We start from the raw sequence: 20,452 nt of genomic DNA, 5'->3' as shown, positions 1-20,452 counted from the left end.
AAGAGACTAGGAAAGAGATGGACTGGTGTTTTGCTTTGTTGCTTGCACTCTGGACCCGAGAGACAGTCAGAGATCCCTTTGCCTCCCTCCCTCCTTCCCTTGAGGGAGTCACAGTAATGACTAAACGAGTGAAGCTAAATTCACCGGATCCCAGCTCTGTACTTGAAACTACCAAATGAGTCCTGTAGCTCTTATCGAGGAATGTATGTACCAGTAAAAGATCGGGGTATGAGCAGAGATGTACAGTGTATGAGAAGTTTAGTATGATTGGGTTCGTGTTGTTTCAACTTTGCAAAATAGAAAACTTGTATGTGGGTTTTAATGCAGTTGTGTGTATATCAGATTAATACAGAAAGAGGAAGCCAACCCTTATAAATACAGTTTTGTTTGTTGAATAATTGATGCATAGTTTCTTTTCTTCCCCACACAGGTTAAACCGAAGCCACTGTTGTTGAAGTTGTTAAAGTTAGCTGGTGCAGAAAAGGACACTTTTACTATGAAGGAGGTGAGTACCTTTAATCACTAAAGGTAGATTACGGGGAGTACAGATAGGTTGTTCTTTTGTTTTGGGTTAATGGGTGGCAGTGTAGTTCACAGGTTAGGTAGAAGATGTTGAGACAAGGTATTGTTTTTATTCTCCTGCTGACTCGTTAGGTGGTGTTTAGCTAAAGTTTCTCAGTCTGAACAAAAATATTTTGTCGATCAGCAGAACAACAGAGTGCTTGGGCAATGGTAGATAGAAATAGCAGTGAGAAGAGCAAATCTCAATTAATGTAGTGTGTTTTCTCATAGACTTGAAACAGGAACCTGGGTATTTAATGTATGTGTATGTCATTTATTTTACAGGTAATATTCTATCTTGGACAATATATTATGTCTAAACAATTATATGATGAAAAACAGCAACATATTGTACACTGTGCAAATGATCTCCTGGGGGATTTATTTGGAGTAACAAGCTTTTCAGTAAAAGAACACAGGTAAAAGGGGATTCTTTTCTGCGAGTCTGAAATAATGGAGAACGTGATGCGTATGGCCTTTTTAAACTCTTTGCATCTTCAAAGATGATAAGCTCTCTAATTACATGTACCTAACTTGCAACATCTCTTTCTTTATCCCCTTCTAAGGAGACTATATTCAATGATTTCCAGAAATTTGATAGCAATCAATCAACAAGGTAAGCTAGTTTGGGAGGATGTTTTGTTTTGGGAAATAGTATTAGGAAAAATATAACTTAACTTAATGCATCCTGCATGTAGTGATCAGATAACATCGATCTCTCCATAACTAGATTTGGCTTTACACACTGCAGTCTGGAGCAATCACAAATAGTGAATCAAAGCAAACACTTGTTTATTCTGGGGGAGAAAAAATATCTGAACAATATTTGGGTAATTTTATTGAACTAGAACAAGAACAGGCACAATCGCGGCTGAACACAGAGAGCACTAAATTGAAAAATTAGTCATTTGCTTCTAGTTCTTACAGATAAGGCCCTCAACAACATAAAAAGAATCAGCTTCTTGAACTTGTGCCAGCAACGAAGTCAGGGCAAATGCTTTTCATTCTTTCTGTTAGTGTTTTGGTTTAATTTTCAAAACTTAATGTAGAGTGCATTTAGAATTGGTCACCCTCAGCTACAGAGTCCTATTCTAAAAGGTCTGTATAATTAAAAAAGGAGCTTTGTGGTAACTTTCTGGATAGCCGCTCCATAAATGGAGAATTGTTACATACAGTCATCTTTCCTGCCATATAGAAGTGCTCAGTATAGCTCTAATTTTTGACTGATACAAGGAGTGAACCAGAAGTTGAACAATGGAAGCCATTTTCTAAATTGGCTTCTAAATCCGTGTTAAGATGCCCTTTGTTTCTGATTCTTCCTAAAGGCAAGTATTCAGCTGCTGAAGATGGGAAATATGCTCTATTATCCTCTATTCTTATGCTTCCAAACTTAAATTACCTCTCAGATTCTTTTCTGGAAAGATAATTTATTAATTCAGGGTCTGTCTGGTAATAAGCATATATAATAATAGTTAATTTTTCTTCTATTTAATGCCTTTTCAATTCAGTGTTCCCATAGGGTGATAGCTAGTAAAAATATGCTTTGTAGAGGAAGAAGTATGAAATATTTTCTGCCTGTATTCTTTCCTATCTGCAGAATCCCAGTTAATGCACAGCTTTCATTTGAAGGCATCTGTAATAAAATCCTGAGCTACTTTGCAGTTAAGATTTCTTCTTCCTCCCCACTTTCTCACTTCAGTAATGTTATCAGGAAAAGTGCTGCACACACCTGAAAAGCAATAGAATGGAGCTGGTTTTTTTCCATCATTGAAAAATGTCTGTATTGTAAGTTTTGTTTAGAATTTACTTTGTAAATGCTGTGTGCGGTTAACTTCTGTCCCTTGCTTTTACTCTACTGTTTTTGAGCCTGAAATTGACTTTTTCTGCTGTGCTGTATTACAGCTTTTTGTTTTGTTTCAGACTCTAGGCTTGCTGACACACCTGAGGATGATGCCAGATTTCAACTTGAAGAAGCAAATGTTGTAAAGGTGATTTTTTTTTTTTTTCTTTTTAAAATCCTGAGATGTAAATTCTTTTTAGTATCACATGATACTGCCAGTGGGTTAGATGCAAATTCTAGCCTCTTACTTTGTATTCATGCTTAGGCTTACTCAGTATTTCTCTTAAGCAGGAATCTGTGCAAGAGTTAGACGAGAAGGAGACTTCAAACGTGACTTCCCGACCAACTACCTCTTCTAGGAGGAGAACACACAGTGAATCTGGTATGTGCAGACTTATGATGCAAAGCTTTCAATAGGATGGCCACTTGAAAAAAAAAAGTACATTCAGTTGCCTTACTGACCTTGAAAGATGCTGACAAATAACTGTTCATGTTTATCTGCTTATCTGAAACTAAATGTTCAGTCTGGTAGGAATACACAATTCCTTGCATTGCTTTAGTGTCACGTTACAGTTTTGGTCACTGGAACTGTTAGTAAGATGAAGGAATAACTTGTTCCATGGTCTGTTAACCTTGTTTCCATCAGCAAGTCTTCATCAGTTGTGTTACCTTCATGATGAGAACACTTTGTAATAGACTAATGAAGTCAAGTTAATTCAATTCCCTCTGTAGACAGTCACAAAACTTTACATTTTGTTTGCTGTCTAAACCCAGTTTTTGTTGGATTTCAATTGGTGACAGATGTCAGAGGTCTGGTAGTAACATGGAATGATTTTGGATATGTTTAGGTACCTGGCCATTCATTAAGCACTTTTTAAAAAACATTTGGTGACTTAAGCATCGTGTTTGTCTCCTCTCTACTGTGGTTATTCAGTAGTCACTGGCAAATACATTTTCAAAACGTGGAATGTTTCTTCCAGTAATTAGCAAATAAGAAGCTGGTCAGCATAAAGCTGAATAAGTTTCTCAATGGAAGTGTTCTCTACAGTTCTACTTAAATACTATTCTGCGGAATTTCTTACATTAGTTAGTTCCATCGCTTACTTCTGTTACCCCATGAGTTGGTGGTTGTAATTACCTGGGCAGTGAAAACCTTCTGTCACTGCATAGAACTTCATTTTCTTCACTTGCCTGGGAACATTTTTCAGTTCCTCAGCTTTTGTGTAGTATTTTTTTGTGTTCATCATAGGCCGCTGTTATGTTAGTCAGTCCAAAAACTGTGCTGTGTTGCTGAGCGGTTTGCACTAAATTAAAAGAACGTTTTAATGTTGTAACAAAAACTGGTGAACGGATGGAAAGTCTAGGTTAAACATCATAACCTGTAATATTTAGGCGTGACCCAGAGCTCATAAGGCCCTGTGTTGTGCTTACTTATTGTAGGTTTGATTATTAACTCTTGTCTTTGCATCCATTTATTAGTTTGTTACAACCTTAAAAGTTCTTTTAATATAGTGTTTTTATATACACTTTTTTTCTAATTTATAGGAAATCTTCTTTTTAAACCACTATTCTTGTTAAATTGGGATGGTAGCGGCTCCTTTGGAGCCGCTTATATAGTGTATAGAAACCTTGTGGTGATACAGTATCAGTACAGCATGGAGCCATGACAACTAAATGAGGACAACGATGGACAGGAGCAACCCTTGTGCCTGGGGGCACCAAATTTGGTGGGGCTCTCAGGGCGGAAAAAGAAAAGAGAGGGGCTGAGCCAAGAAGCACCAAGGGAAAGTAAGAGAAGTCTCAAAGTATGTACAAGTGTTTTGTTCTCTTTTCTTTTGCAATGAAAGATTCAAGACTTCAAGACTCATGGATTGTCAGGGTGTGTTTTGCAGGGCAAGGGAGAAGCTGGGCAATAGAGGGTGGGTGCAGAAGGCACCTGTAGGGGGGCAGCAGGCTCTTACTGAGGCCTGTTGAACCAAGTTGTCAGGCTTCTTGGGGAGTTTTCACTCTGCTGCACTTGCATACTGACTTTGCAGTGCCCTTTTAAATAAAATTGTTTCTTGCTAAACACTCTGAAAGTCAGTGGAGCTGAATTTTTGACTTACCTACCCCTAAAATGCTGTCCCCCTACTCCTTGTGCTACTGTAGGTGATTGTTTCAAAACACGATGTATTTGAAAAGCATTGCCTTTCTGCCTTCAAACCAAACATATTTAATAAGCACAGCTTAAAGCGATGCTTTCAGGGTTCGATTTTTACATGGTATGCCTTGAAGATTTTCTTGGTACTGTGTGGTGAAAGTCATAATGGTTTGTTACCGGAATCCTGTTGAGTAAATACAATTACATATAGTGGAAATACTAACTGATAAATTTGTTGAGGTGTCTGAAACTTGAACCTGAACTTCCCTTGCTTACCATAGAGTCCTCTGTCTGCATGTGACCTAGGAGCTAGTTTTTCTGTCTCCCTGCAAATTCTGGGATGGACTGGGAAGCCCTCTGAAAGTGCCTTTCTGTCTACTGACTTTAGAGGGAGCTAAAAGAGCTAAGATCTTAACTGTATTTCTTAAAATTAGGGGTTTAATGTGTCACGTGTGGAGTAAAAATGCTTCCAAATTTGCAATTATTTTATTTCCTGCATGTGGAGACTGCCATTTACAAGCTGTACTGATGGGACAAGTGGGGAAAGCCAGCCCCTGAAATACTGGTTTCAGGAATACTGAATGACTTTATTTTTCTTAAATTCCTATATAAGTAAATGATATTTTAAGCTTCTGTTAAGAATATTCAAAACTGCACATTGCATAGATGTTTTTGGAGTAATAAAAATTCTTGAATGTGCCCAGAAGAAAATTCTTCAGATGATCTGCATAGTGACAGAAGAAAACGACACAAGTCAGACAGCATTTCGTTGACGTTTGATGAAAGTCTCTCATGGTGTGTAGTCAGTGGTCTGTGCCGTGAAAGAAGCAATAGCAGTGATTCAACAGATTCTCTTTCCATCCCTGTAAGTCAAAATATATATTTTTGTGGTACAAATTTTGCAGATAACCACAAGTGCAAATAGGCATCTTAAACCATCATGTTCTTAATTAAAAGCAGCAGTGCCTTTAGCGGTGTCTAAAGAGAGAAAAGAGGCTGAAAGAAAAGTTGGCGTGTGGTTGGAGTGGGGTCTTTCATAGATCTGCTGAGGAAGCTGAAGTTAAATTTTTAAAAATATTAACTTGGAATGTTCTTTAAAAAAACAGATTCTTACTGCTTGGCAAGTATTGAAAAAATGGCAGATACATTTTGTGTTTTAAAATAAGTATTTCTCAGATGCTGAGAGAAGAAAAGCAGTTACAGATTCCCAAATGTTCCATAGTTTGGAATAGTTGGTAGTTCTGGTACAGCTTTGGCAGCTGTACACGGTAGTGCCCTGACGATAGGCTGTATTAATTTTCCAAGCTTTTACTGTTTTTTATTGCTGTTTTGAGCAAACACGAGGCAAATTATCTGTGGTTAGGCTAAGTTATGAAGAACTAAATTAACAGTATTCCTAATCATGTACTGTATTCTGAATTGACAGAACTTAATACTGTATCTTCACTCTTGCTATTTTATAATTGTTTGGCCACTCTCTCAACATAAAAGCTGATGAGAATAGAGAATTTAACGACACACAGCCAAAAGACAGCATCTTCTTGCATGTGCTCTTTCACTTTTTAGGAGAGCCTTTGTGAAATAGTAGCTGTTGTCTTCACGCTGGCCGAAGGTTGACTGCAGCCTCTTACTGCAGAGCCAAAAAATGGCTTTTAGATCCAGCTTTATTTTTACCTACCTATAATGTTTGTCTCACAAAAGATGTTATAACAGCAGCTGGTCTCATTTCTTCCATAGCTAATTAAACTTTGTTTCACAAGCCATCTCAACAGTAACGGTTATGGTTACAGACTGGTGAGATTGAATAGCTGCATTCTTTTTTTCAGGATCTAGATGCCAGTTCATTAAGCGAAAACTCTGATTGGTTTGAGCACAGTTCTGTTTCAGACCAGTTCAGTGTAGAGTTTGAAGTTGAGTCTATATATTCAGAAGATTATAGCCATAATGAAGAAGGACAGGAGCTCACAGATGAAGATGATGAGGTACATACTTGTTTTATTTGGGATTTTTTTTGACTGGGGATGGTGAGACGGGAACGGAACTTAGGGGAATACTTCATGTTGAGATGCCAACAAGAAGACATAGCTCTTCAGGTTTATTTCAGGACTGCATGTGCTATGTCACAAACTGCACCCAGTCGTTCTGAAATCAAATTACATGCCTGTGCAGTGGGATCACCAGTATATACCCGCCACACAGTAGCTAGAACAGTGCTAAGACTTTCCGCAGGCTCTGAAACAGACTCTGGACAGCCTGGAAAAGTCTTGTCTGTTTAATGTCACTCAGTAGCTGTTGGGAGTTAAAGGCAGCATTTGTACTTACATCTATTTCTACATTTTAAATTACAGAAGTATTTGTTGAGCTTTGACAGTACTTTTGATACCAAATGAAAATTTTCCTAGTAACTATTTGCAAAGGGATATTTCTGAATCATTTGCCTCTATGAATATAAATATTCCATAGAGATGCTGAAACACAATTTTAGAAGTTTTCAGTGGGAGGCAGGAAGACAGTAAAATTGTGATTACCATTATTTTCAAGAGATCCAGATACCTGGAATGTCAGGAATGAAGTGGGGAATTTTTTTTTGGGGGGGGGTGGGGTGTTAGTTTTCTGTTACTTCAAAGAGATGAATTGGTTCATGATGAGACTTGGTAAGTACCAGAGGCAGAGTTTGCCAGGGACGTACATGATTGTGATACTTGAGAGACTGAGTGGGACTGACTGTACTGATGTACTCTGGGTTGCAGTGCTGTGGAGCTGCACCCTGAGATAAGACAATGATTTGGGTGTGCCTCTGCTTCCAAACAGCAGTGTTGAGAATTACTGAACAGTTGAGGTTGGAAGGGGCCTCTGGAGGTCATCTTGTCCACACCCCTGGCTCAAGCAGAGCTGATTGCTCAGGGCCATGTCCAGATGACTTTTGAGTATCTCCCAAGGATGGAGGCTCCACAGCTGCTCAGGGCAACCTATGCCAAGTGCTCAGCCTCCTTCACAGTAACAAAGCGTCTCCTGACATTCAGAAAGAACTTCCTGCATTTTAATTTGTGTCTACTGCCTCTTGTCCTGTCGCTGGACACCGCTGAAAAGAGCCTGGCTCTGTCTTTACATCCTCCTTTCACTTATTTATATGTATGGATAAACCCCTCCACCCCCTGAGCTTTCTCTTCTCCAAGCTGTTAATAATCTTAGTGTGGTCCTTCGCTGGACTCTCTCCAGTAGCTCTGGATATCTCTCATGTACACAGTGCTCCAGGTGTGGCCTCACCAGTGCTGAGTGGAGGGAAAGGATCACCTGTGCTCTAGAAAATTCTGTTGGTCTAGTCTACATCTTTCTTCAAACTGTGTGTTAGATGTGTGAGCAGAATTCTTTTCCCCCAAGCCAGTCATCAGGTTTTGTGAAGTTATTGCTAATGTAAATAAACATATATAAATTAACATATATGCGTTATTACATTTGATTAAAAGTCTATCAGAAAATCAGATTAAAAATCTATCAGACTTTTAACTGAATGCCAAAACCGAGTTAACATCAATACTCTTTTTACTTAAACCAGGTATATCAGCTGACTATTTACCAGGATGAAGACAGTGATGCTGATTCATTTGATGAAGATCCAGAGATCTCTTTAGCTGTGAGTAAAAACTTGACTGACAAAGCATCATAAATTGGGAGAATTGGCAGACTAGATCAAGGAGTATAGATGAATTCTGTTGCTACCAGTGATTTTTTTTTTTAAAAAAAATTAAGCTGACTTTTTTCTTCTATGCTTGAAGATTCCAAGACAATATTTTAATGAATGTGTGATTACTAAGGAACTTAATTTTTTTTTTTTTTTTTTTTTAAATTGGTAAACCTCTTAATCCATTAAAAGAAAACTCCACACTAGCTTAGTTTCACTGACTTAATGGAAGGAAATTACTTGGACTCAAAATAAGACTTTTTGCACACACACAATAAAAAAGTCTTAGATGTGTGTTTACAAAACTCTTCCTATAAATCATAATATCTGGTTTTATTGTCCAACCTGAATAAAGGAATCTGTAGTATACAGATGTGAAGGCAAATCTGTTTTCAGAACAGTACTGTAAAATTAAAATATTCTGAGACCATTCTTGAAGTGTGGGAATAAGTTCAGGGGTTTGAGGCAAAATATGTGGGTGTATTTTTTTAAAAAGCGTACACCGAAATTAAAACATGGTGTATCTTTATGTTTGCTTTTCATAGTTGAAGCTTGAATAAAGCTGTTCTCAAAAACTGTCTAAAGCGTTCCAGGGACTTTACTGTGTGTGTAAAACACAGGGCTAGACACCATCTAAAAGCATTGCACTGCCTATGTATGGAAGAATATGTTTGCATGTTATTTTGGGGAATTAAAATTAGTCTTTTAAGCTTTTGATGTCACCAATATTATTCAGGACTCAAAAATGAGTTTGGTTTGGTTTTAGTCCCCCTATGGCATATAATATTTCTAAGAAGGGTCTTTCTCCTTAAAAATGAAGTGTATTTTTAATAAGATGGTTTATTTTCAGGATAGTGTATGGAGTAACCTCTGAGACACTGATGCAGGTGTCCCACCCCCCCCCTTTTTTTTTTTTTTAAATGACTAATGTTTTCCGTTCTCTAATACTCTGTGTCAGAGTGCCCTCACCTGGCCGTTTAGCACCCCAGCGGCTTAGTATCCCACAGGTTAAATGTCCTTCAGTCTTGAATCTTCAATCTTGAATAGTTTCCATTTCAGAAGTCTACTGTTGAAAATAATGGGAATGGTGACCATTTTATCATAAAGTTTTTCCCAAGGTTCTCTGTAGACTTTTGTGGTCTGCTTTCTTCCATTTTGCTTAAGAAATAATAAATCATTATTGTTTTACCTCTTTCACAAATCTGCTGCAAAAAAGAAAATCAGAGAGCAAGACTATTTTAATCTAGAACTGTAAGATGAATGGAATTTTTAAGTTATAAACTGGAATTTTAAAATTATAAACAAGTCAATAGCTCAAGATAAGTATTATTTTGGCAGTAATAAATTGTTTTGTAATCTCTGAATACTTCAGTTGTAAGCATTCTGAGTAGCCTAAGCTGTTCCAACCTTTGATTCACTAAAGGATTATTGGAAGTGTCCCGAATGTAGCGAAATGAACCCTCCGCTTCCACGGCATTGCCACAGATGCTGGGCCCTTCGTGAGGACTGGCTTCCAGATGAAAAGAGTGATAAACTGGAAAAGAACAAATTAGAAGGTTCCTTCCTTCTAGAGTCTGAAGAAGGTTTTGATGTTCCTGACTGCAAGAAAGTGAAAATTACTGAAGATAAGGAACCAGCTGTGGAGGAGAGTGAGGATAAAGCAGTACAAATTTCTGAGTCTCAGGAAAGTGAAGATTATTCCCAGCCATCAACATCAAGTAGCATGTTTTGTAGCAGTCAGGAGGACTATAAAGAACCTGAGAAGAGAGAAATGCAAGACAAAGAGGAGAGCCTGGAATCCAGTCTGCCTGTTACCAGCATAGAGCCCTGTGTCATATGTCAGAGCAGACCTAAAAATGGCTGCATAGTACATGGCAAAACAGGACACCTCATGTCATGTTTCACCTGTGCCAGGAAACTTAAGAAGAGGAACAAACCCTGTCCAGTGTGCAGGCAGCCCATACAAATGATTGTGCTAACTTATTTTAGTTAGATGGATGGTGACTGGAAAGCAGCAAAAGGAGATTCATAAACTGGTTAAGAGAGTAAGAAACTATTTTTGTATGCTTATTGGAAAATTAGTATTTTGGGTGTCTTTACATTTGGTATGAAAAGTAATTGCTGAAATAAATGCACTGGAGTTGTTAAGAGGTTAGCCTAGTATTCATAAGTCAACTTGAAGATTTTAAATCTCTCTCAATAGAAGCAACCAATTCCTGTAAACTGCCTGCCTCTTCCAAGTGTTTTATGTTCCATACAAGTTCACTGATGTTTGTTTTCCTGGATTAATACATTAAAAACCCAAATTCTGTAGTTATGGGAGGAGATACATGTTGAAGAGTTAGTTCATGTGAGCTCCTCCTCTTAAGGAGATGGAAGATTTTCCAGATTCCAGGATCTGTTGCCTGGTGAAAGCACCAGGCTCAGTCAGAACCCTCTGAATAAGTCAATAAAATAAATAAATAGAATCTTGTTTCCCTCATTCCCCAAACTTAAATTCTTCCAAGCAACCAAATTACAGGGGAGATCTTGCCATGAGCTGAGAGAAGGTGTGATAGAAAATAATGTAAGGCTTTGGAAATAGAAAAAGGGTATTGTGTATCTTGATTTTTATAGAGTGAGTTGTAAACTTCATGGCTGTGTCCGTCCTGAGAAGTGATTGGTCCAAGATCATTCTTGCTTTTATGTCTTAAATGTCCTGAGAAACTGGGTTTTAGAATGCCTTGTGGGTTTGGAGGTCTGCACTGTCCTGATTATTATTTTAGCAGTGTGAGAAAAGATAAACAAGCAAGATAAATGAAGGAGATGCTATGTAATGTCGTTAGGCTATCATAGGGGACAATTGTATTCTTTTTCTGCACTTTTGAGTTCAGCAGTATAGTATGCAGCTCGATTACTACATTCGCTTGAATAAAAATAGTAAGAAAATAAATGTCCAGCTCCACCTGCAGCAACAAATAAGCTGTGTTGTTCTAGTTGACGTAGACATTCTTTAAATTCAGGAGATTTCCCAACTTACACTGTATCACAAGAATTCTGAAAATCTCTTGCAAGGTGTTTGGCCAACTCAAAATTGCTCTCATTGGACCGGTCCTTTACTGCTTTTAGATCCTGTCTCCTCAATGTACTTTGTCAAAAACTTAGTGAGATTTATCAGTTCCTTTTGTAATGAGTCTACTCACTGACTCGGTTCTGTTGGTGCGTTCAGAGTAGGTGGCAGGTGTATGTTATTGTAAGCTCAAGTATCTTCAGGATAGTTAGATAGCTCACCTGAGCTCTCTTTCAGATGGAAAATTTCTGTACCAGTGAGTTGTATTTATTCCTTTGGAAAACTAGTTACGAGAGGAATTGTTATGTTTTTAGCACCTTTTAATTTTACAGGTAGTTGCAATGGCAAATAACTAGCCAGGGAGGGCCAAGAATGGAGATGTAGCCTAAATGCAGAACTTGTGCTGCGTTACCACCCGGCAGGCTAAACAGCTTCCTTACCACCACCAGTACAAAACTGTTGACACCTGCATGCTAGCACAGAGACTTTCACTGCTATAATTACCTTCATGTCAGAGCTGAAATAGTTCCTCTGTAAACTGGGGCTGTAGACACCTGGGAGACAAGGAAGTACCTAGGAAGAGGACATAACGCTGTCCAGGAGAGACTTTGTTGGTACCTGCCCACAGAGAAATACTGCCATAGGTAAGGCTGAATTACCAGCTTCAGTCATGTTTTGTTTGTACATTTGAGCCAGTGTTTGAAAAATACTACTAAAAGATACTGATATCAGAAGTTTTACCATAATTAATTTTAACTAAACAAAAAACCCCCATTTGTATATGTTTCTTCAGCTTCTTACTTGCAAATTTCTTGCCCCTTGCAATTTGTAAAGCGACAGCAGGTAGCTGGAAGTTCTTGAAATTCTTTAGTCAGCAGGAAACTTTAATGGGATTTGATAATCCTTCAGCCTCAGATAGAGAAGTCCTTTGGGAAGATATTTAAATTTTTCAAGTAGGGATGCTTCTGATAGATGGCTACCTGCCTTAATTTACACTGCTTCATATTATTCTTAATTTTTGATTTGATAAACGTAAGTGCAGTGAAGCTTGGCAGAGGCTCTTCCATTGCATCTGCAGGTCAGAACCAAAGAGCAGTCATACCACACTCTGGAATCTGCAGCTGAGAACTGTAGACGTGTATATTTGGGAGAAGCGTTGATAACATGGGGACTGTACTTAAAAAAACATCCATTGCTTTGTCTTCCCTGTGTCTTGCCCTTTTTCAGGGTGATGCCTTCCCTTCAGTCATTGGGATAGCTGTGTAACTGCAGTTTGGGGGGAGCAGCTGTTCCTGCCTAGTTCCTGCTGGGACAGATTGTGCCATCCTGCACTTGGCATTCAAAACTCAGTCCCCTTGAGTGATCTCCGTGTTTAAAAAAAATATTTGGCTCTCAAAAAGGCACGTATGGTCGGAGCGATCAGCTGTGCTGTTCACAGTCACTCAGCTTTGTGACTTTTCTTCAGAAACAATCTTGCAGTAACGTTTTCTGTTTTAGCAAAAGATAAACTGAGAGCATGCAGTGTAATGAATTTTCCCTTTTATGATTTAAAATTGTACTTCCCTAGCATGTCTTCTGCTGTGGAGAATTAGCCCTGGAAATACCCTGCGCTCCATAGAAAGCTGGGGACATGGGTAATTTTGATTTCTGCATCTATGGCCAAACTACTGTGTCAGCATGAATCTAGTTTTAATTATATTTTCTGGCTTAATATTATTTATGATAACTTTTGGTAAAACTTCAGTGTGTGTTTGGGTTTTTTCCCCCCAAAGCATGCCTTACAGATGAGGGAGTGATGGGTATTGGTGCCTATTCCAGTTCCTGTAGGAGACGCTGGCAGGCAAGGGTGTGCCTGGGGGTGTGTATATGTGGTGCTGTGGTCCCGGTCCTGCAGCCTGAAAGGCTGAAATCGTTGGGTGTGTGGGAGTAGGGGGTGACCAACCTGGTGTTTATCATCACCCTGTTCTTTCTGGCCTTGGGTAGCAGCCAACTCAGAAGTTGACAGTTGTTCTTTACTTGGTGAGGTCTTTGAGATCCTTATATATAATCGTACACATTTTAATCTTTAATTTATTGCAGTTTGTAAATATTCTTGTGTTTACAGTGGTTTGAGATTTAATTTATTGGTACCTATGTAGATACATAAATATGCATAGTTCATCACAGTCACAAGAAGAGTATTTAAGAAATTGTAGCATTAAAATAAATATTCAGATTATATTCAGATGAAGAGGGGCATAGGAAGATTTATGGCTTTGTTTTCTTTTTTTCTTCCCGTAAAACACCTTCTGCATTGAACCTGAACAACATTTATTAAACATAGGTGGAGGTTGATGCAACATTAGCAAAGTGAAAATATTTTGATGGTGTTCGTTTTTTCTTTTGGAATGCTTCAGCATGCCCGAGTGCAACAGCCGCGAAGCTGACTGATGGCTTTGTTGTGTTGGTGACAGTGGAGGTGATGCTCTGGAAGCTGGGGGGAGGGGAGGTTTCAAGGTTAATTTGCAGTGGGTGGTAAATGCTTTTGTCTTTGCACGCGTGACCAAGAAAGCTGGAGGGGTGGCCAGATGCTGACAAAACGTGACAGTACACAATATTCAGTAATTGTCTTTGTTCCTTCGTGTACTTCAGGTAGACAGTTGTTACATACAAATGCTACAAGAACTTGCATTTATTCTTTTGTATAAAGCACAATAAACTCACTTTTTGATTAGAGACTTTTTCACCTATGTAGCTGTTTATTAGTATTGAAATTCAGCTCAACCCAAGGAAGCAAAGTGCAAAGTGAAGTACTCGAGGCACATGGCAAAATTGCTTTGTTTCAGCTGACTTTTCCTAAAAAGCCTGGAAGCGTTGAATATTATATTTGAGAACCTTTAACACAGAGTCTTCACTTAAGATACATTAGTTATGAAGTCTGCTGCTTTTGTCCTTTAAAAAACATGCACAACTGAAACAGATGTAGCCGGATTGCTGATTATATTGAACATTCACACTGCAAAGATGATGCTTTTTGTGGAGCAGCGCCCCTCTAGTGTTCTAGTGTTACTAACGAGCCTGCTGGAAGAAATGTGTCCTGGGCTGTCTGCACCAGGGACCTGTGGCTGCTGCCTCAGTTAGCAGGTTGATTTAGAAAGGGTGAAAATGCTACAAAATTTTAATTGATGAAAAGTGCTACATTTATTCTAACCACATGGTACAGTTTTTATCACTGAATTGTGATCGCTGTAAATTTGTTCAAATGTTGCTGTCTGAAATGTCTGGGTATGAAGCCACATGCAAGACTTCAGGCTGATTTTTCCCCTTAAAGACTAATATGAGGGAAAACCAGTTCCTCATCAAAAAGAGTAATTGTTGCAGAAAGTTGTGTTCTTACAAAAGAGAGATTAGAAAATTTAGAAGCATAATGAAACTAAATAGACTGAAATGAATAAATAGGATTAATATAGGGGTGAAGAACTTTTCTTCCCTGTCTTAATCTAAAGCTGCTGTTGTGTTGGGGTGTAACTCTAGAAGTAATGTTTATCATTTTCAAGCAGGTAACTTACTCAGCATGTTAAATTGCCACATTCAGCCTAAAAAGGGGCATTTGCTGTTGTGGTGCTTCCCCTGCGGGAAGGAGCACCCAGAAGTGCAGGGGAGGCGCAGGAGGGCAGTGTTCAGCCCTGTTCTCTGCTCTCTTGGATGCTCTCAGTCGTTTGCAGTGCCAGCAGGTGGATGTAGGCTTTGGGTGTCTCGAGGGTCACTCCTGTACTCGCGTAACGAAGTGCGTGACAGAGCAGGGTTGTACTCTGGAGCGCAGGGCCCTGGCTCCCGTAGGCCAGCGCTTCGCTAGGGCATCAGCTCTCCCGGCTGGCGCGGGTGGGTCTCTGCCCACCCCGCAAACAGACCTTTCCAGCCCATCCACACCTGAGTCAAAGCCTTAAGTTACTTGTCATTTAAAGGTTGCGCAAGCAATGTAAAGCAAAAACCACCACCCCACCCTGAAACCTGGGCTTAAGGTATCTTTTAACCGAGGATTGCACTTACTGAACGTGAAAAATGGTTGCTTTTAACTGTGCTGCTTTTTTGTTCAATTAGCACAGCTGACTGAAAGCTTCAGGTGAATGCCTCTGTAATGTGTTTGTGTGTGTATATATACTACATGTAAAACTTGTTGGTGATACTTAAAAAGGTGTTGTGTCCCCTTCTGAGTAGATGCTCCTTTAACTTAAGAGCCTGATTTTAAAGGACAGTTCTTGGTTTTGAGCTAAATTAATGGCTGTCAACATGATTACATAATACCTAAACCAATACCAAATAGTTTTTCCAAAAGCAAAGATTGACCTTGTTGTCTGACTACATGTAGCTGGAATGCTGGTAAAATAGACTGGTTTATAGTGAATTTAAATAGCTATGCAATTTTGCCACTACTCCTAGATGACCACGCTTTCAAGAACTTGTCACGGTGCGCACCTTCTGGGTACCTAGTGCATGTACTACCACAATCAGTAACAATTAAAATACAAATATCTGCTCAAATTGCACAAAGTATAGATCCACTGATGAGAATAACTTTCATGTGTACTGCCTTTGTATTTCAGTTTTCAGTTTTTCCTTTTCTGAGGAAACAAAATGTTACTTTGCATTTAAGAGCTTTAAATAAAGATTTGTTTATATATTCCTTCCTGTTCTTTTTTCATGTCAATGACTTGATTGTTAGAAGTTCTGCTGCATGGTTTCCATACCCATTTTTAATTCTGTGGGCCAGCACACAGGCTCTTTCTACCCTCACTCAGCTGCTCGCTTCTCACAGGTTTCATACTTTTGGGAGATTTTCAACTCAAGGGCTCTCTACTTCCTGCTCTAAGTGACAGAATCAGAACCAAGTATCAGTGGTGGGAGTAGCGGGTAATTACCTACTCTGACTGGTAGACAACCCACAGCAGTTAAGAGGGGGAGTAAAAGGTACAAAATTCAAACTGAGATGATGAAAACATTCAAAAACCAGTACTGTGTCTACACAGCACTCACTCCAAATCGGCATTGCTCTTTCAATTTCTGAAGTGCATTTACAACTTCACCGGCAGGTGGCGGGGCCTGGTGTGGCAGGCACGAGTGCTGTCTCAGTAAAGGTGGTGTGTTTAAAAAGGCATCAAAAGATTAACTGCATTCCTGTGTTTTTTCTTATGTATTGTATACAGGAAAAGATTGATGTTTCCAAAGATAATCTCTTCGAGTTACTTTTGAAATTGCTTAAAACAATTACTGGCAGATAATGCTTTAAAATAAACACAGGAGATGGTACAAGCTGGCTTTTCTTGACAAATATTTGTGTTTACTGGACAGCTTCAAAAGGCCCTGAAAATGACCTGCCAGGCAAAAGGAACTTGCTCCTCCTGCACACAGCCCAGCCCAGGGAGCAGGGGTAGCTCAGCTGTCTTATCAGGAGGCAGTTTGTACCTTGCCACATGTGCCAGACATGCTTCAACCAGCCTAGCAAGGGGGCTGTGAAATAAACACTCTAAAACCCTTGCTGAAACTATTCAGATTAAAAAATTCTGAAAGTGTGTGCAGTTCTGTTCCATACTGAATTCAGTAAACAAAAGGACAACATTATAAAGCCATTGATGACTGTTTCCACACTGTTTTCAGAAACTCGAGTCGCTCTTTTGCCTGATGGCACAGGTTATCATCAAGCTTCTAGCAACACAGCCTGTCAGCACAAACTTCATTTCCCTTTTCCTGTCTTAACAACATGTCTCTGTTACTGGTCTTTACCTTACTCCAGCCCTGAGCAGTCTCAGCTGCCCGGGTAAGAAAGAACATCCATAAAAATGCCATTCCTCAGTTAGAGCAGTGGCTTTATTTTGGGTTGAATTTACAGTTACATGGCACACGAGCTGTTGGTTGAACATGAAACATTTGCAATACAATCCTAGACTTTTTTGAACTTGGGCAAATTCTTCAGAATGTATTTGTACTTTCTGCATCAAAATTCTAGTTATTTCCATAGGCTGTACAGAATTTCTTTAGAGTAAAATACTTATGTAGAAAAATACGAGTCTATTATAATTAAAGTAAAACACTTGATTGTCAAGCCAGTATTTTACAAAATACAATAAACATATTGCAAATCTGAGAATTTAGTTTATAAAAAACATACATTCTTTGGCATATGCAGTTCCTTGTCTGAAGAGCCACATTTGTGCAGAAGATTTTGCCTTGCCCCTCTCACATCATTCCTCACTTTATTTGAAAGCAACAAGCATAACGGTCATTAAAACCAAGATATGTAGAGTTGGTTTTGTGGCAGCTGAAGCCAGTTCAAGGTCTTGGTAGAGGGGAGTTTTGGGACATGAAGCAGCTCTTGATCTGATAGAGACTTCTGAGAAAGAAAAGTCTTGTTTCAAAGCACTGAAGTTACCAGTATTGTCAGGTATTTCCACTGTCTTCAGCATCGATTTAAATCCCGGTACAGTAGCCTAGGAGCAAACATTGAAGTTTTCTTAGAAGGTTTGAAACATTGAGTTTGGTTGTGAAACAATCATTGTCTAATGTGGTTATTTACACTCTCAGCATATAGGAAAAAAATGTTGTAAACATGTTGGAGAACACAGAATGAGAAAAGAGTAAAGTTCTCACATTATAGCATGAGACTAAACCCCTCAAAACCCGAAATAGAAACAGTAATAGAATATTTATAATGGGGGGGCACCACCTGCTGTACGAGCGAGGGAATCCTGCCATTCCACTTAGGCAGAAGCCCTTGGCTGGCAGCGGGCAGAGCCTAGCTGCACAGATGCTCTAAATACCAGCTACTGACAACCTCCGCAGAGAAGATGCTTCCACCCAAGGAAATAACTGTCACTGATGGCGCTGTCAGCCTGTCCCTGCCTGGGGCTATGTGGATCCCAGCCTCCACCTCCTCACCCTTCAAGCAGCTCTGTGGTTTGTTTCCAACACCTCAAGCTACTGTTGCTGTAGTCCAGATGCTCATCCCAGCTGGCTCCACCACCCGGGTCAGATGAGTGCTTATCTCTAGACATTCCGGGGACTCAAGATCCTACTCCATCAAAAAACTTCCTTTCTGCTAACTCATGTTTTAAGATACTTTCTTTTAAATGTGCTGAAGAATCTTTACAGCTCCTGTATATGACATGAGCAAGGTCAGCTCATTGGTCTCACTGTGCTCAGGAACTCACGCAATTCAAGACTGATTTCCTCAGGCCACACACTTACATTGATCACATACGTCCCAGGCAGAAGGAGAAGAAAGTACTCCCCGTGTTCATTTGTTCTGTAGGGGCAGACATGAGGCCTTCCTTTGGCTTCCACGATGACATTGGGAATGGGATTCCCATTCCTATCAGTAACTTGACCCTTGACACCTATGAAAAAGGGAGAGGAAGATCACAACCTGTAACTGCAGTGAGCCTCTGCTGGGAAAGTCAGACTATTTGTTGCTGGATGCACTCCAAGGATATTTCACTAATTTCAAGCAGGTCTAATACCATCACGAGTCCCTTCTATCTTACTGAAGGAACTGAAATAGAAAGTCTTTTGCTTATTAATAGTTTACCCTCACATTAAGTTAGAAAGTAGCACTAATCTCTGCTTCTTAATCTCATTTGCTGAAAGCATCATATATAGTCATTTTATGTGTCTTTTACTGAAGGGCCTCAATCTTCAGTACTGGTTTGAGGTTTTTTGCCCTTTTTTTTTTTTTTTTAATTTAAAAGTAAGTTCAACTCTTACCTAGTACTTCCCAATGGCAGAATACCAATAATGTCTGCTTATGAAGTAGTTTCCCTAAATTCTCACACACCACCTCCAAGGCAGCACTGACATTAAGCAAAGATAAAACAGCAGTCAGATATTCTGGGCAACAAAGCGCAAGATAAGCAACAGATTTGTGCAAACCCTTCAACTCATTGTGAAGTACCGCTGCTTCACTAAGCAGCAACTCTCTTCTAACTGTGAAGTCAAGATCACACCAAGAATAGCCTTGTAAAAACACAAAACCCAAAGACCCATGAAATGTGTATGCATACACACATACATTTAGAGACCTCTGAAATAAACGATTGCCCCAAGGTTGCTCAGGACAGCAGACTCCCTGAGGGGAGTACATGGCTCTCCTCCCGTACCCACCCCGAGCCTTGCAACACATGCTGTTCAGAAGAGTTAGCTCCCAAGTTCCCATCAGAGCATCTCCCCTGTGAGCTCTGACAGTGACCCAGGCTCCTGAAGAGTTCCAGCCTAGCCTCAGCTTTAGGTCCCTTCCCCAGTTGCATACCCACCTAAATGTACTTGTTTTATGTATTCAATTAGAGCAGCTTTGTTGTCTCTCCAGAACTTTTCCAGCTGGTCTGCTGGAGGATATTTACAACATGACAGCTCCAATGTAATTTCAAAACACTGTCCCCAGACATAGTTGTAATCTTGCATTCCACCTTAAAAGTGAAATAGAACAAACAGCATTCATTTGCAAAGAAGCACTCAGTTCAAGCTAGAAGAAAAACAGGAGAGCTAAAATGTTGGTACTTGCATCACACCTGTAAGAAAAATAAATCAGATAAATTATTCCTCAATGCCACACCTGTATTTACTGCCTCCTGCAGAAAACCAGCTTAATTACTCTAGTTACATGTAGAGTGTTGTTTTCTAAAGCACAGTGGCATTTTGGGAATGATGACTATTATGGCTGAAGAAGGGTGGATCTTTGACTTAAATTAAATCAAGCACTCCCAACAAAACAGGGGCAGATAAATTCACAGGCCGGCACAGAGTTTGCCACTGCCAAAGCCATCCTAAGAGCCTTTTAAGAGTTTGAATTCAGACTGTGGAAGCAACACGCAGTGGGTCACAGTATACAGGACCCATATTCTATTTGGATACACCAACAGTAATGAAAACATTTATTTCCACGATCAAATGTTAAAAAAATGGATGATACACAAACAGAAGATTGGTTTTCTTTCTGAAAGGACAACACCTTGGTGCCACACCAGTGCATGCATGTGTGTGTAATCTATACAGCTATGCAGGCCTTAGGAAAGGGCACAGCAGCAGCCAGACAGCAGAGACCGTCTCATCCACTTGTGCAACTGCTGACAGGAGGAGCCTGCAAACATCCCAATCCTGCTCAGAGAATCGGTATAAATGTGTTGGCTTACTCCCCTCATCAGCTTGCTACTC

At 39.6% G+C, this 20,452-nt stretch overlaps 2 protein-coding genes across 5 annotated transcripts in view; one reads left to right on the top strand and one right to left on the bottom strand.

The window, feature by feature from the left end:
- Positions 1-429: 429 nt before the first annotated feature.
- On the top strand, positions 430-15,935 carry MDM2 (MDM2 proto-oncogene). Of its 3 annotated transcripts, none has more exons than XM_026866237.1 (9): positions 432-505; positions 847-980; positions 1,128-1,177; positions 2,482-2,549; positions 2,693-2,783; positions 5,249-5,406; positions 6,368-6,523; positions 8,098-8,175; positions 9,647-15,935. In XM_026866237.1, exons 1-9 carry the CDS (start codon positions 497-499, stop codon positions 10,214-10,216), a joined length of 1,314 nt encoding a protein of 437 aa, XP_026722038.1. In that variant the 5' UTR covers positions 432-496; the 3' UTR covers positions 10,217-15,935. The 3 variants fall into 3 exon arrangements, with proteins under 3 accessions (XP_026722049.1, XP_026722038.1, XP_026722030.1); XM_026866229.1 differs by having other exon boundaries at positions 5,246-5,406; XM_026866248.1 differs by lacking the exon at positions 847-980 and having other exon boundaries at positions 430-505; positions 5,246-5,406.
- An 832-nt stretch (positions 15,936-16,767) lies between these two features.
- CPM (carboxypeptidase M) overlaps positions 16,768-20,452 on the bottom strand; it is a 32,113-nt gene continuing 28,428 nt past the window's right edge. For both annotated transcript variants that reach the window (XM_026867834.1, XM_026867833.1), the window contains 3 exons: positions 19,555-19,707; positions 18,494-18,642; positions 16,768-17,736 (listed from right to left, as the gene is read on the bottom strand). In XM_026867834.1, coding sequence (XP_026723635.1) covers positions 17,503-17,736; positions 18,494-18,642; positions 19,555-19,707 — 536 coding nt within the window. In that variant the 3' untranslated portion in view covers positions 16,768-17,502. The remainder of the gene's footprint in view (positions 17,737-18,493; positions 18,643-19,554; positions 19,708-20,452) is intronic.

Source organism: Athene cunicularia (genome assembly GCF_003259725.1).
Source record: "Athene cunicularia isolate RWA chromosome 1 unlocalized genomic scaffold, athCun1 chr1_part2, whole genome shotgun sequence".
Lineage (NCBI taxonomy): Eukaryota > Metazoa > Chordata > Aves > Strigiformes > Strigidae > Athene > Athene cunicularia.
Note: the sequence above shows the minus strand (reverse complement) of the source record. Positions and strands in the feature narration are given on the sequence as shown.

What these genes read in the sequence shown, in the direction of transcription:
- MDM2 (XM_026866229.1), top strand. An exon ending in TTTTCAGTAAAAGAACACAG is followed by an intron (nt 981 to 1,127) that starts GTAAAAGGGGAT and finishes TCCCCTTCTAAG; the next exon opens with GAGACTATATTCAATGATTT. An exon ending in AAGAAGCAAATGTTGTAAAG is followed by an intron (nt 2,550 to 2,692) that starts GTGATTTTTTTT and finishes TCTCTTAAGCAG; the next exon opens with GAATCTGTGCAAGAGTTAGA.